Raw genomic sequence first — 15,091 nt, 5'->3', positions numbered from 1 at the left:
CTGATTATGACACGTTGAGAAGCCCACACGAGGACAAAGCAGTCACATGAACTGTCTCTCTCTTTGAACTGACTCCCTTCCCTTTAGTTTGGTCTCACCTTTCCACTCTGCCAAATATCAAGGCTTTGTTTCAACAGGTCTATACCTTTGGGAGGTACTTTCTATCACCATTCTCATCAGATGGTTTTCTTCACAAATAGAATTTTTTGTAAAGTCACCTGCTGTATAAATGGGGTAGACAGAATAATGGCCCCCAAAGATGTGCATATCCTAACCCCCAGGGTCTGTGAATGCATTATACACCAAGGGGGAATGAATGTTGGAGATGGAATTAAGGTTGCTAATCAACTGACTGTAAGACAAGGAGATGGGGATTATCCAGATGGGCCCAGTGTAATCACAAGGGTCCTTGTAAGTGAAAGAGGGAACCAGAAGACTCAAGGTCAGAGGGATGTGAGGTGAGAAAGACTCAACTGGCCACGGCTGGCTTTGGAGATGGACACCGGGAAACGTGGGCAGCACCTAGAAGGTGAAAAAGTCAAAGAAACAGATTCTTCACTAGAGCCACCCTGCTGGCACTTTGATTTTAGCCCAGCGAGACCCATTTCAGACTTTTTACTTACAAAATAGTAAAATAATACATTTGCATTGTTTTAAGCCTCCAACCTTCTGGCAATTTGTTACAGCAGCAATCAGGAACTGACACATAGCTGTTTACAAGAGATGGGGGAGAAACCTTAATTAATTTTATGATCTCTCTTAAAAACACCAATTCAAACCATTTTGAGCTATTCCTAAAATTAAGGAATTTAAATTCCTCCACACCCTGCTGTGATTCCTGCCATGCCCAGTGCTGCTGCCTGCCACTCCACATGTCCCCCTTTGTGTGGCTGCTACAGTCATCACATCCCAGGCACTACTCCTGGGAATTTAAATTCCTCCACACCCTGCTGTGATTCCTGCCATGCCCAGTGCTGCTGCCTGACACTCCACATGTCCCCCTTTGTGTGGCTGCTACAGTCATCACATCCCAGGCACTACTCCTGGTCAGGACTGTGGCCACCAGGAGGGGTGTCAGAAACAAAGATGCTTAGAGGCAATCAGGGACATTTCTCAAAAGTTGATTATTACTTGCTTTCCTCAATATCATTTCTAAACAGAATAATTGTGCCTATAATATCAAATAACTGAGATGTTACTTTTCTTGCAATGAATTGTTTCGGACCTTTTTCATAGTGTAATTTTATTTTAAAAAGTAAAAGACAAGCTTGAGAATATTTTTTTCTCCAAAATAGCCTTGTCTCCAAGTGCTACACTACTTTATATATTGTCAATTGTTGATTATCAAGAGACAAATTATCCACCCTGTAGTTCTCTGGAATCAAGAACCTCTGCTTTCTTTTCTCCTCCGTCCAGCTGCCAACCTTTTGACTACGGCCGAGTCATTGCCATCGCCCCTTCACAGGACAAGGAAGGAGAAAAGACACAAAAGATGATTTGATCATGCTGTCTCCCTAAACAAAACTAAGGTTTTGTTACAGAAGAGTTTAACACTTCCAATTTATTTAGGGACAGATGTGACTAATCTGGCCAAAAATGCAAACCAGAACTGTGACAGCAACAAACATCAATGATGCTTTAAAAAATGTTAATAGTAAGTTTTTCCTAAATTGAAAAGCTTTTTTTTTAAGTGATAAAGTTACACATTTGTTGTAAAAAGCAAATGGAAGTATACAGATTAGTCCTTTTACACTACATAAAACTAATGCATATTTCCATTATTTATTTTCCTCATCTGCACTTGAAAACTGCTTTATTTCAGTCGTGAATAACATGTTCCTTTCGCTGTCTTTCCCTTCACATTTGCTTCAGAGACTGCAAAAGGAGCTCTAAAGAGCTGAAACCTTGTGTGGTCTCAGGGTAGGAAGTTGGCCACTTCTGCTCTATGGATTTCAGTTTCACAGGCTATGTATTTCTATTCCTCATTAACACAACTGAAACATAAATCAATATTCCAAGTTTTACCCTCACTCCCAACAAAGATTTGTAATGCACCTGGTCAGGCAGATGTACCTTGGAGAAAGATCACATGCAGTAAAGTGTGCATGTTGCCACATTTCCTGCATATTCTATAATCAAAAATAATTTGACTGTAAAATTTATGTTCCAGGCAAGCTTGTTTTTAAGTTTAATACCTGCTTTCCATAACACACAATAAAGGTATAGTATGTGTTATGCAACTGGCCTTGAGTGATACAACACATAAATGGTGTGAGACCAATTACCAAAAATCATGCAGGTTGTTACAGAAGTCATATAGAATATCCTAAATGTGCTTTTGAGTAAATTTCTCAGCTACCAGAGGCCTGTGCAGCTGTTTCCAACACATTCTGGCACAATACATGTGTTATTATCCACATATGTATCCCACAATTTCAAACGGTTGAAGAAGACACCTTCCTCTTTGGGAGGAAGGGAATGTACAAGCATTCACTAGCACTGGGGGACCTGGTCATCTGAGTTATAAAAAAAGATGCATAGGGCCGGCCCGGTGGCGCACTGGATAGTGCGCCGCTTGGGAAGCGCGGTGGCGCTCCCGCCCGAGGGTTTGGATCCCACATACAGACCGGTTCCCGCTCACTGGCTGAGTGAGGCGCGGGAGCAACGCCAAGGGTTGCGATCCCGTTGCCGGTACCTGGTCCGGTACGGGGGCAACACTGAGGGTTGCGATCCGTTGCCGGACATGGAAAAAGACAAAAAAAAAAAAAAAAAAGATGCACAATTGTGACATCGAAACATAAGCCAGGTGAGTGAAACAGGAAAGGAACCACAGTAAGCTGATCATCCAAGAGGTTGGAGGACTGAAATTTTATTTGGTGAAGAATATTAAAATAGGGTTCAGAGGAAAGGAAGTTCCCTTGAAACTAGTAAATGTGGAATCACAACATTGAAACAGTGTGCATCTGGAAAGTGAATAAACAGATGCCAGAGGGGAGTGAGTCACAAGCACGAGTTCTAAGAAGTTGAACTTGAGAGACCAGATCAGGCATCGCTGCTTAATACCATCACATGATCTGCCTGGAGGCCTTGTATTTAATTAAAATAAAGAGTGGGGTGTAGCGGGGACCAGAAGAACACTGGTGCTCTTCGTGGATGGGGCCAGAGAAGTTAAAAGTTAAACTCTGATCGCCTGGGTTTGTGAGAATTCAGCATGGAATGTCTCTACTATTTCCTGGGATTTCTGCTTCTGGCTGCAAGGTTGCCACTTGATGCCGCGAAACGTGAGTAACTCCTTGTTTAACCCATTCTCTGGCTATTGTCTGAAGCGATGGGTAATAATGTCCTCTGAGCCAGAAGTTGGACTGAAGCGCCTTAAGAAGCACTCACGGCCTCACTCACTGCTTCTGCAAACTGCAGGCAATGCTGGAACTACAGCAAAATGCCTCCAGCTCCATTCTTTGCTTCAGGCTCATAGAAAGCAAGAACCATGCAACCCCTCTCTTGAGCAGCTTTTTTTCCATCCCAGTTGCCACCCACTCTTAACAGGCAGTGGTTGGGAAAGGGGAAACAGTCTGGCTGGATAACAAAGCAACTCTACAAAGTAAACTTTGTCTGGTGGAGACCTCAGATGAAATGGGGTCCCAAGTATGGAGACAGGCTTTCTAGAAACCCCAACCCAGAAGCTGTTGCTAATTCTGCTGATCTTTCTTCATAGACCTGCAGGAGCTTGCTGCAGCCTTAGTGAGGTTACTGAGAGAAGAGCTGAAGGCCTGGTTCTCTATCCTGGTTATGCATCAGAGGCTGGGGCACTTTTAACAAGGCCCCACCAGTGAAATCAGGATCTTTGGAAGTGGGGTCAGTGCATCCTTGTTCAAAAAGCTCCTCTTGCTGTTCGAATGCACAGCCCCTTTGAGAACCGCTGCGCTACAGCACGTCCAGTTGTTTAGCCCGGGGAGCGGTGGGGATGGTGGCCACGGTGGTCTCCATTCTCCAGACAGAGTTATATGTTCAGTGGGAGAAAGAAGTGAATCACATAGTACCAAGAAGGTCCACTCCACCTCACTCCAATAGGGTGTCACTGGATGGGAAGTCCGTGGGTCCAGATTCTGCCATGGGGGGAGCTTGAGCATAGAGGCAGCCCCTGGTCCTCACCCCACACCGCGCAGGAGCCGAGAAGGGATCTGGCGCCCCGCATTCGGGCAGCTGCGCTTACGTGGCTCAGGCAGTCCCCACAGCCTCCTTGGGGAGCAGGTGGGCCTCTCCCTGCTCAACAGGTGAGGGCGGTAAGGGCCCAGCTCTCGCTTTCACCTGCTCGGCCCGGCCCCGGCTCCGGCTCCGGAGGGGGATCCCGGACACAGGGCCCGGGGCTCCTGTGCGCGCCCTCCTGTCCCTGCTCCCGTCCTTCGGCCGTCCTTGCAGAGCCGGGCCAGGCGCGGAGGAAGAGCGGAGCCGCCGGGGCCGAGCAGCGGGGGCCGCGACAGGGACTGCGGCCCCGGAGGCTGGCGCTGTGACGGTCCCGTTTCCCGGACGAGGAACCGGGCCTTAGAGAGGGCGAGGGACTCGGCCCGGGCCACACAGCCGGTGAGCGGAAGAGGAAGCCACCGTCGCGACCCGCCGCTGGCCTTCGGGCCGGGGTGTGGAGCAGGACGGACTTGGGTTCCCTGCTTGCAAGACCGAGTGCCGGGGTTCATGTGAGACCCCCTGCCAAAAGGTGCTTGGCGTGGGGGACATTCACGGTGGCCTTGACCTCCTGGTGGCTGAGCTGCACCCCACCCTCAGTGCACTTGCCAGACACACTCCCGCGGAGTCTGCACGTCCCGGCCATGCAGGAGCGGGATCCGCAGGCCGGCGGGACCCCAAGAGCCCGGCTCCAGCCTTCCCCGGTGCCGCTTGGCTCTGCCCGGTAAAATAGATTCGCTGGAGGTTGAATCCAGGCTGTCAGTTCGAGAGGAGTCCCCACCGTAAAGTAACAAAACCCGGACATTGTTGGGTTCGCCTTGCCCGAGAGTAAATATTCTGGCCAGAAACAATAAGGGCAGGTGAGATTAGCAGTGCATCGAACAAGAGAGATTCCTGCCACTGTCCAGGTATAGCCCTGGAGGGAGGACGAGGTGTTGTGAGTAGCTAAGCAGCCCAGCCTCCACCTCAGCGCGTGGGGAGAGCAGGGAGTCCAGCTGCACAGAGAAAAGCCACAGCAGTGCTGGGTGCGACTCCACCCACGCCACCCCCAACACACGCACACTTTTTTTTCTTTTAATGTCTGCTTAATATTAGGTTTGTTTTTAAATGCAACTTTTTATTTTGAGGTCACTGTAGATTCACGTGTAGTTGTAAGAAGTAATACAGAGACTTACATTGCCCCAACAGGAACATCATGCAAAACACAGTATCACAACCAAGATATTGACACTGATACAGTCAACATACTGAACTGTTCCATCACTACAAGGATTCCAAAGCCCTTTTACAGCCAAATCAGCTTCCTTCCCTGCAACCCCACCCAGCCCCTGGCAACCACTAATCCATTCTCCATTTTTATGTTTGTCATTTCCAGAATGCCATACAAATGGAATTATACAATATGTGGGGATTGGCTTTTCTCACTCAACATAATTCCCCAGAGATTTATTGGAGTTGCTGCATCAATAGCTTGTGCCTTTTTATCACGGAGGAGTATTCCATAATATGGATGCACCACACTTTGGTTAACCAATCATCCATTAAAGGACATCTGGGTTCTTCTAGTTTGCAGTATTATGAATAAAGCTGCTGTGAACATTCACATACACATTCCTGTGTGATTTAAGTTCCATTTCCCTGACATGCATGCCAAAGAGTACAATTGCTTGGTTGTGTGGTAGTAGTTTTATAAGAAACTGCCAGAGTGTCTGTGCCATTTCACATTTCCACAGCAAGTTATGAGTGATCCAGTTTCTCTGCATTCCCACCCGCATTTAGTGTCATCACTACCTTTTATTTCATGCATATTGATAGATACAGAGTGATATTTCATTGTGGTTTTAATGTGCATTTCCCTACTGGCTAATGATGTTAAACATCTCATGTGTTTATTTGCCATCTGTACATCCTCTTTAGTGAAATATCTGTTCATGTCTTTTACCTATTTTCTAATTGAATCACTTGGTTTTTAATTATGAGTTTTGCAAGTTCCTTATATATTCTAGATACTAGTCCTTAAATGTGATTTGCAAATAATTTCTCCCAGTTTGTACCTTGTCTTTTCATCCTCTTCACGTGATGTTCACAGAGCAAAAGTTTTTCATTTTAATGAGGTCCAATTTATCATGTTTTTTCTTTTATAATCATGTTTTTGGTGTCAAGTTTAGGAATTCTTACATTTTGTACCTTGTCTTTTCATCCTCTTCACGTGATGTTCACAGAGCAAAAGTTTTTCATTTTAATGAGGTCAAATTTATCATGTTTTTTCTTTTATAATCATGTTTTTGGTGTCAAGTTTAGGAATTCTTACATAGCCCTAGATCCTGAAGGTTTTATGCTTTTTACTTTTTTTACAGCACTGTTTGTTGAAAAGGCTATCTTTCCTCCATTGGATTGTTTTTACATCTTTGTCAAAAATTAGTAGGCCATGCTTGTGTGGGTCTATTTCTGGGTTCTCTTTTATGTCCCATTGTGTCTATCCCTTGTCACTATCTTCAGTTTGTATTTTTCCTTGACTTCTGATATTTAAAATCAGAGGAGAAATCTGTGTTTTGATTATATTTCTGGAAACATTAATTTTCTGTCAGGAACTGAGGAAGAGGAAGAACTAGTCTTGGGAATCAAAAGTTGAGTCTTCATTTCCATTAGGTTAAAGATGACCAGATCATATCATGTCACATCTCTAGGCCTAAATTTCTTCATCTATAAAATGAAGGGGTTTTAACTAAGTAATCTTAGTTCTTTCCATGTATCTCAATTCAAGTGAATTTCCAGTTATAAACATGTACTGATAAACATGAATTTTCTGCCCTCACTTAGTATCTGTTTCCAAATAGGAACAATCTCACAGAATCACAGAACATTTGATTTTTGTTTGATTTGAAGGCTCAGAGAAGACACGTGGCCTGAGGCCACAGGTCCTGTTTAGTAGCAGCAGCACCAAGGCCAGAAACCAGGTTGCACGACTCCTAGTTCAGTACTCTTTCCCATGCCATCTGTCTCCCTGATAAGAAGGGAACAACGGTGCTCCCTCCTCCCGCCAGGTTAGAGGAACAGGAGAAAGAGGTTAGTAGCAAGCATTCAATATGGCTTCTCGAGCACCTGCTACATACCACACCTCCTGGTAGGCCTCGTCCAGGATTTAAGAGAAGAAGATAGTTTCTGATCTCTAAGACCAGGTCAAGACACAAGATCATAAAAATCGATGAGAGAAAAATTTAAGACAACATATGATTAAAGGGTGGCTGAGGGTGCTAGATAATTGAGCTCTTGGCTGTGAGTAACAGAATAGGTTGAGTAAGACACTTACCATCTCATGCAGTCAGTCCAGACGTCGGCAGGACTAGAGCCACAGCTCAATAAAGTCATCAAGGACTCCATGTCTCACCATCTTTCCACCCTGACTCCCTTGATGTGTTGGCTCTTTCCTCAAATTTGTGTCCTCCTAGTAAAATATGGCTGTCACCACTCCAGGCATTATATCATTACACTACCATCTCCAAAATTAATTCTGAGGAAGAAAAAATGAAGTTTGTTCTCACAGTCTCTTTTTATAAGGGAGGAAAAACCTTTCCCAGTAGCTCCCAGCAAGCTTACTCTCAGCCCTCAGTGGCCAGGATTTGATTATCCACTTCTGCGCAAACTGTAGGAAAAACTAGGAAAATGAGCCTCTGCAATTTTGAAATGGTACAGTAGAGGCTCTGCCAGCAAGGGGAAAAAAGGGGGTGCAGGCAGGAACCAACAAGTCTGCTACAGTTCTCAAAGAAAGGAGACCACATGACCATCAGAGCAGTCAAGCAAGGCAAAAAAAGACAGCAGTCCACTCAAGATTAAATATACATTTTGACAGCTGGCCAGTACTGGGACCTGAACCCTTGACCTTGGTGTTATAACACCTCACTCTAATCAACTGAGCTAACCAGCCAGCCCTAAAATGAATTTTAAAATAACTATAATATTATAAACCTTAGAGCAACCACTTAAAACAAGACAAAGAGGTATAGCTAATAAGCCAGTAGTGGAGATAAAGTGGAATCTAAATATAATTCAAAAAAAGTACAGGAAGAGGAGGAAAAAGGAAAAGATAGGACAAACAAGACAAAGAGGTATAGCTAATAAGCCAGTAGTGGAGATAAAATGGAATCTAAATATAATTCAAAAAAAGTACAGGAAGAGGAGGAAAAAGGAAAAGATAGGACAAATAGAAAACCAGTATCATGATGGTAGACTTAAATCCCACAATATCAATAATTAGTAAACATTCCAAATAAAAGGTAGAGATTATCAGACTGGATTTTTTAAAAAAACACAACCATTTGCTGTCTACAAAAAAACACTTCAAATATAAAAATGCATATAGATGAAAAGAAATGGAAAATGATGGGAAAAGATATACCAGTTAAATACTAAGCATTCATATCAAAGTATTTTTCAGAAAAAGGAATATTACCAGGAAGAAAGAGGGTTAATTCCTAATGAGAAAAGGGTCAATTCATCAAGAAGACTTAACAGTTCTAAATGTGTATACCCCTAACAACAGAACTTCAAAATACATAAGACAAAAACTGACAGAACTGGAAGAAGAAATAGGCAAATTGGCAAATCCACAATTACAGTTGAAGATTTTAAGATTCCTCTCTTTGTAATTGAAAAAACAAGTAGACAGAAAATCAATAGGAATATAGAAAACTTGAAAAACACTATCGACTAGATTGACATAAATGACATTTAAAAAAAAAAAAAACTCTTACCAACAAATGTAGACTACACAATTGCACACGGAACATTCACCAAGACAGACCATATTCTGGGCCATAAAAAATTGTTTAACAGTGGGCTCTCTGGTACTAGCATGTATCTCTTGGAATCCTGGAGGCATTCACGAGCCTGGCATCTCTTTAACCACAGTAGTTCAGAATGGGAAAAGATACAAACACATGTCGAAAGATCATTGACATCAGTGTTTTTCCTAATGATATTGTATCAAATCCAAATATTCAGAGGATATGTATTAAGAAGCCAAGTGATGAAGAAATATTGGCTTTCAAAATTTTTCTTTGATTCATTTAAAGTACATAAAGAGATAAGGTCTCCTTATGCTGTATTCAAGGTATTTCCAGTAGATTTTTTTTTAAATCCTTTATTTATTGACCTATTATATATATTACATATGTACTTTCCAACAGTATGAGATAAGCAGTTTCCTCAACTATTGTTAGATAAGTACTAAATGAAGAATGGAATAAAATAAAATAAAATAAAATAAACAAAATAATTTTTCAAATATTGATATAGGATTTCATGATGTGCTGGGCAATGAAAGACCTTCTGGTTATATGAGGGAACACAACAAGTTAAATGGCTGGTGTTCTGATGAAAATGAATGGGATGAAAAACTCTATCCAGTGTGGAAGAGAGGAGACATGAGGTGGAAAAACTCCTGGAAAGGTAAGTCAAAAGATTCAGCCCAAACAACCATAATTTCCTATTTTAGTAAGCTTTGTACATTGTAGAGCCTTTTAGTTCACACGGCTCACATTTCCATAAATGGTACCCGGACTTAGCAATCTTTCCTTTATCCCAACATTATCACTTTCTAAGCCACAATATAATGTTTAATCTCCTTAGAAATTTCCAAGTTGGTAACTCTTGGGATATTTTGGAGAGCAAGCAGGTTTGACCTCAGACCTATTTAACTGACATGGGAATTTTCATCTTCAGAAGGCCTGTGACCCTGACATAGTTTTTGACTGTCTCAAAGGTGTGGTTCATCATTAAGTGAATATCTTTCTGTTCAGGTAAAAGAATGTGTCCTTCAGCCAATGGTTTGGAGATTAAAAAATACAGACATTTAAAACTTGTCTCCTCAATCCAATTGAGCATTTTAAAAATTATCTGAAGTAAATGTTCTTTCTGTAGTCAAAGAATTCTTTAAGTGATCTGATTTATTTTTATGTCTTAAAAAATGTATTCTGGGCCAGCCCAGTGGTGCACTCGGTAGAGTGCGGCGCTTGGGAGCACGGCGGCGCTCCAGCCGAGGGTTCGGATCCCATATAGAGACCTGTCCGCTCACTGGTTGAGCGCAGTGCGGGCGCAACACCGAGGGTTGCGATCCCGTTGCCGGTCGCGGTACGGGCGCTACACCGAGGGTTGCGATCCCGTTACCGGTCACGAAAAAAGACAAAAAAGAAAAAAAAATGTATTCTGAAAGCTAAAGTTACGAATCTAGAAAATAAATGTGACGTATCATAAAGAGGTATATGGATCCTCTGCTCCTTATTAATAGATTTAGCTTTACTTTAAATGATTACTTAAGATGAAAGGCAAAAGAGATGCCTGATCACTGAGCTCCACCTTTTTATGCCCTTAGGAGGCCACGTGCAGGCAGTGCTGACCAGCAACTCACCAGCACTGGTGGGCTCAAATATAACGTTTGTGGTGAACCTGGTATTCCCCCGATGCCAAAAGGAAGATGCCGATGGCAACATAGTCTATGAGAAGAACTGCAGAAATGGTAAGAACGCAGTAGTTCTCCTAAACTACTGGAGACCTGTCCCATAAATCTTAATGCTCAGGGGAACTTCCATAAGCACAAGATGTTCCCTCACCACCCTCCTTCTTAAATTGAATGACAGGGAGGGTAAGTGAGGGGTCCTACCCAGCCCCTTCATCAACACCAACCTCAGCCAAGCCTACTTCAACTCAGTGGTGGCTCCCCACGGTTTGGAGCTCTCTTCAAAAGCTACATGGTCACAACCTGGCTTTTTCTTAGTCTCAGGTTTATTGGACAGAATACCTTGCTGTTTCTCAGATTTTTGTTTTGTTACTTGGAACTCTTTCAGCTACTCAAAAAAATAGCCAATTTGATAGATGTCTGCTGATAGGCTTAATTTCTGCCGACAAGTATTTCCTGAGCAAATGCTGCGTGGCTAGCACAAATGCTAACATGTGTACCCCTTGGTCTGGCTTTGCTCTTAAGGAGATAAGCTCTTTGTACTCGTGAAAGAACACAAAGCAGCACAAATATATCAAGGAAAATTATCTTGTTAGGGTTGTACATCCTCAGAAACGCTGAGCTGACTACTCAGATTCTTCAATCAGTAAGACGCCTTTTAATAATGTACTTATGATCTGATTTTTTTATTTAGAACTTTTATTAAACTGTTGATATGTTCATCATTCCATATTAATTTTTCATCCTCCTGTGAGGGAAAATAAATAAATTCTGTATGGAAAGGGTGTGATATATAACAAGCATTAAGCATTTAATATTTTGCAGCACTTTTTCTCTTTCTTCTCTTTTAAAAAATCTGGTTCTTATGAAGGTCTCAAATGACAATCTAGTCCTCTGAGCACTTTTATGTGAAAGAGTCCTTCTTATGAAAATATTTATAAAATATCCACCACCACTGAAAGAACTAGGGATCTTTGAAGAAATGACTGATTCCTGCTCTAGGGAAAGGAAAATATCAGGTGAGCCTGAGACACCTTATTGTTCCAGAAAACAAGAAAGAGCTCAAAGACTAATGGGGTGATGTCAACAGGACACAGGAGCCAGCTCAAAGTGGCTTCTATCAGCCATATTTGGGACAATTTAATAATAAAAAAGAATGACTATTATAGACCAATACACAAAAAGGTTTTCAAAAACGTCAGTGACATCAAAATTAAAAGAGGGTGAGGAGACTGTTCTAAATGAGAAGATATTGATCATGGCTTGTTTATATATTTATTTCTTTATTGTAGTAGCAGGATCATGGCTTGTTTATTTATATATCTATTTTAGTAGCATGATCATGGCTTGTTCCAAATGAAAAATTTTTACACAGGCTATGAATCTCAAAAAAAAGTAAAATGAAAAATTTCATTCATATAGAAAAGTTAAAAAGTTGAAAGCAGGTTACACTGAGCTCTTCAAATACTTTCTACCTCGATTCAGCAAATTTAACATTTTGTCATATTTCCTTCTCTATATGTATCTGTATTTATAGGTATATGGATATCTCTATCTATCTGTCTATCTGGAGAGAGAGAGAGATTCTTTTTTTCTGAGTCATTTGAAGAGACAAAATAGCCAAATACAGTGTGCAGGCCTTGATTAGACTGCGGTAGGGGTAGTGATGGTGCAGTGGTTATGCAGGAGCATGCTTTTATTCTTAGGGGATGTGTGCCCAAGTCTTTAAGAATAGTGAATCATGATGTCAAACGAGTCAGGAAGACAAGCTACAGACAGAGAGCACATGTCAAGATAAAAAGATACAGCATCGCACAGTTTGGTTTGAATAGGGCTGTGATTTGGATGCCCAATAGGAAGATTAATATATTAAGTGATATCACTAGATTGAACTTTCCTGAATAATTGCTTTATATAAAACTTTTCTTGAAATATACATGCAGAAAAGTGCAGAAGTCATGAGTGTACCCTTGGATGAATTCTGAATATTAAGTTTTTAGTCATCTAACTACTTTTAAAGTGGTCATGAAACAATATAAAAAAGTGTTTAATTCAGTGATGAGCATTGGGCATTCTGAGCCCAGATGACAATCGTGGCTTATTTCTTTCTCTGTTTAGACACCAGCTTGCCCGCTGACCCATACGTTTACAACTGGACAGCCTGGTCAGAGGACGGCGACTGGGGAAATGGCAGCAGCCACAGACGTCATGACGTGTTCCCTGATGGGAAGCCTTTTCCTCCCCACCACAGATGGAGGAAATGGAATTTTGTCTACATCTTCCACACACTTGGTTGGACTTTTAAAAACTCCGTTAGCCTCTTCTTGACCTTTCCTTAAAATTTTAACCCTCTCTTTTCTTATTCTACAGTTGAGAATAACAGTGAGAGTTCAGCAGTCACTCAGTTAACTTTCCTTAGCTTGGGTAGACGGTGAGAGATCAAAGTAAAGTCCTGGTTAACCTTGCCAGATCTCCAGAACACCAAAGAATTAAAATGAGGAAAAAAAAAAAAAAACAGATTCAGCTCTGTTATAAAAAAAGAAAAGAAAAGAAAAAGCTACTCAATTTTTAATTTTTTTCTGTCTAAAACAGTAATAAGAAAAAACATTAACATTTATTTATTTGGATAGCACATTGGATGGGTGCTCGTTCATTTATTCTTTATACTTTTTACGTTTTTAAAAGAATTTTTAAGAAGTAAAGAAACATATGCTCTTTGTACGAAATTTGCAGAAAAAGTACAAATAAAAATCATCCATAATTAACCCTAGAGATTATCACCATCATTATTATAGTGGTTTTTTACTAGTATTTCTTGATTAAGATTATAATATATACATATTTTTGGTTAATATCATGAGTATTTGACTATATCATTTAAAATTTTTATATGCATTATTTTAATGGCTGCATAATATTCCATTGTATAGAAATAAAATAATCTAACTACTGTTCTTCTTTGACATAGCTTACTCTCTTTTTTTTTTTAACCATATATGGTATTCATTTTGCTTTATTATTGGTGGAGTGATTATTTTTAGGAGGAGCAAATTTAGTTTATTATTAGCAAGGCTACTAAATTCTTAGTTTAAAATGTCATCAGGTGCCACCTGGCACTGAGTCTTTGAAAACTGCTACCAATCGAGCAGCCTTCAGCTTTCTAAATGTTTTGTCTTTCTTCATAAATTAGAGAAAGTTCCTCTTTCTTCAATTAACTTATTTACAAAACAAGACAAAATATTAGTAATACATAACCATTACATAAAATACAAAATATGTACAATATTATGCTCATCTATTTAAATCAATCGGTTTAAAGCTGGCTTTTTTTTCAATTCCATCATGACCCTGTCAGTCAACCCACCAAAAGTCATGACTTCTTTGACCCGTCACTCCCACGACAGAATTCTGACAGTTTGCAGGGAGTCACCTATGTTCATGAACACTCCTGACACTTGTTAACCTAATTAACATTCTATGAACTTAACCAGATCAGATGTCTTTATTTAAAAACAGCCTAGAAATTGCTCTTTTTCTAACAAGATTGTCTTGAATCTCCATCTTCTGCTGAGGTCTCAGAGTTAACTGATATTCTCCTTCAACTAAGTGTGCCTTCATCTCTCGGTGTCGGAACTAACATTTTCCTCACCCTCTAAGTGACACCTCTTACCTCTACAACCTCCAACAAAACCACCTCTGCATCTCAAGGTGAAGGAGGGCTCTAAATCGCACATCCCAGACACACCATGAACCAGTGTATTTTTCTCCCACGTTTGACCGTGTGATAAACATGGTCTTTAGACATCCCCATCTGACAAGCATCCGTCCTACAATACCCAGTCAATGACAGGTCTATGCCAGGCACCTTGATAGGATTAGAGAAATCCTTGAGCCCTGAAGGGGAGGAATTACTTTCACTTGTTAGCCAGCCGCAGTCAGATTCAGGGAGGGCTGGGGAAAGAAAAGGATGGGCTCAGAGGTGTCCTAGAAATGTATCTGTAGAACCACTTCATTCCTTTTTATTCCTACCATACCCTATTTTTCTTTCATCACTTACTGTATTTTTATATGCAGATACTATTAGAAGGTAGAAGATTCCAGTCCCCTTTTAGAAAGCTGCTTAATAATACAGCTGAAATAGTAAAACTATGACAAAAATAAGGTAGACTTTTGGATAGATAATTTTTTAACTCCCCTGTTCACCTCAGCATGACATTAAATGTATTTTCTATTTCAAGTGCCACACCACTTAACTTATAAAAAGCATTTATTTGTAAACTAAGGCCCAACTGTATTATCCCACCAAAAAGCGCTTTTCGTTTTGACCAACCATTCAACTACATATAATTGTGGGATGGTTTTACAAGGTTTTTACATAAAAACGAGCACCACCTCAATCCCTGAAGCAGCACCGCATCCCCACTATATTCCCACCCTGTTTCTCCTCCTCAGAGCCAT

The 15,091-nt window shown here is 41.0% G+C and overlaps 1 protein-coding gene across 1 annotated transcript in view; it reads left to right on the top strand.

Annotated features, from left to right (window-relative positions):
• Window positions 1-3,211: 3,211 nt before the first annotated feature.
• GPNMB (glycoprotein (transmembrane) nmb) overlaps window positions 3,212-15,091 on the top strand; it is a 30,890-nt gene continuing 19,010 nt past the window's right edge. The window contains exons 1-4 of the mRNA XM_008567028.1: window positions 3,212-3,281; window positions 9,475-9,627; window positions 10,550-10,693; window positions 12,752-12,925. Coding sequence (XP_008565250.1) covers window positions 3,212-3,281; window positions 9,475-9,627; window positions 10,550-10,693; window positions 12,752-12,925 — 541 coding nt within the window. The remainder of the gene's footprint in view (window positions 3,282-9,474; window positions 9,628-10,549; window positions 10,694-12,751; window positions 12,926-15,091) is intronic.

This window comes from Galeopterus variegatus, unplaced genomic scaffold, assembly GCF_000696425.1.
Source record: "Galeopterus variegatus unplaced genomic scaffold, G_variegatus-3.0.2 Scaffold286, whole genome shotgun sequence".
Classification (NCBI taxonomy): Eukaryota; Metazoa; Chordata; class Mammalia; order Dermoptera; family Cynocephalidae; genus Galeopterus; species Galeopterus variegatus.
Note: the sequence above shows the minus strand (reverse complement) of the source record. Positions and strands in the feature narration are given on the sequence as shown.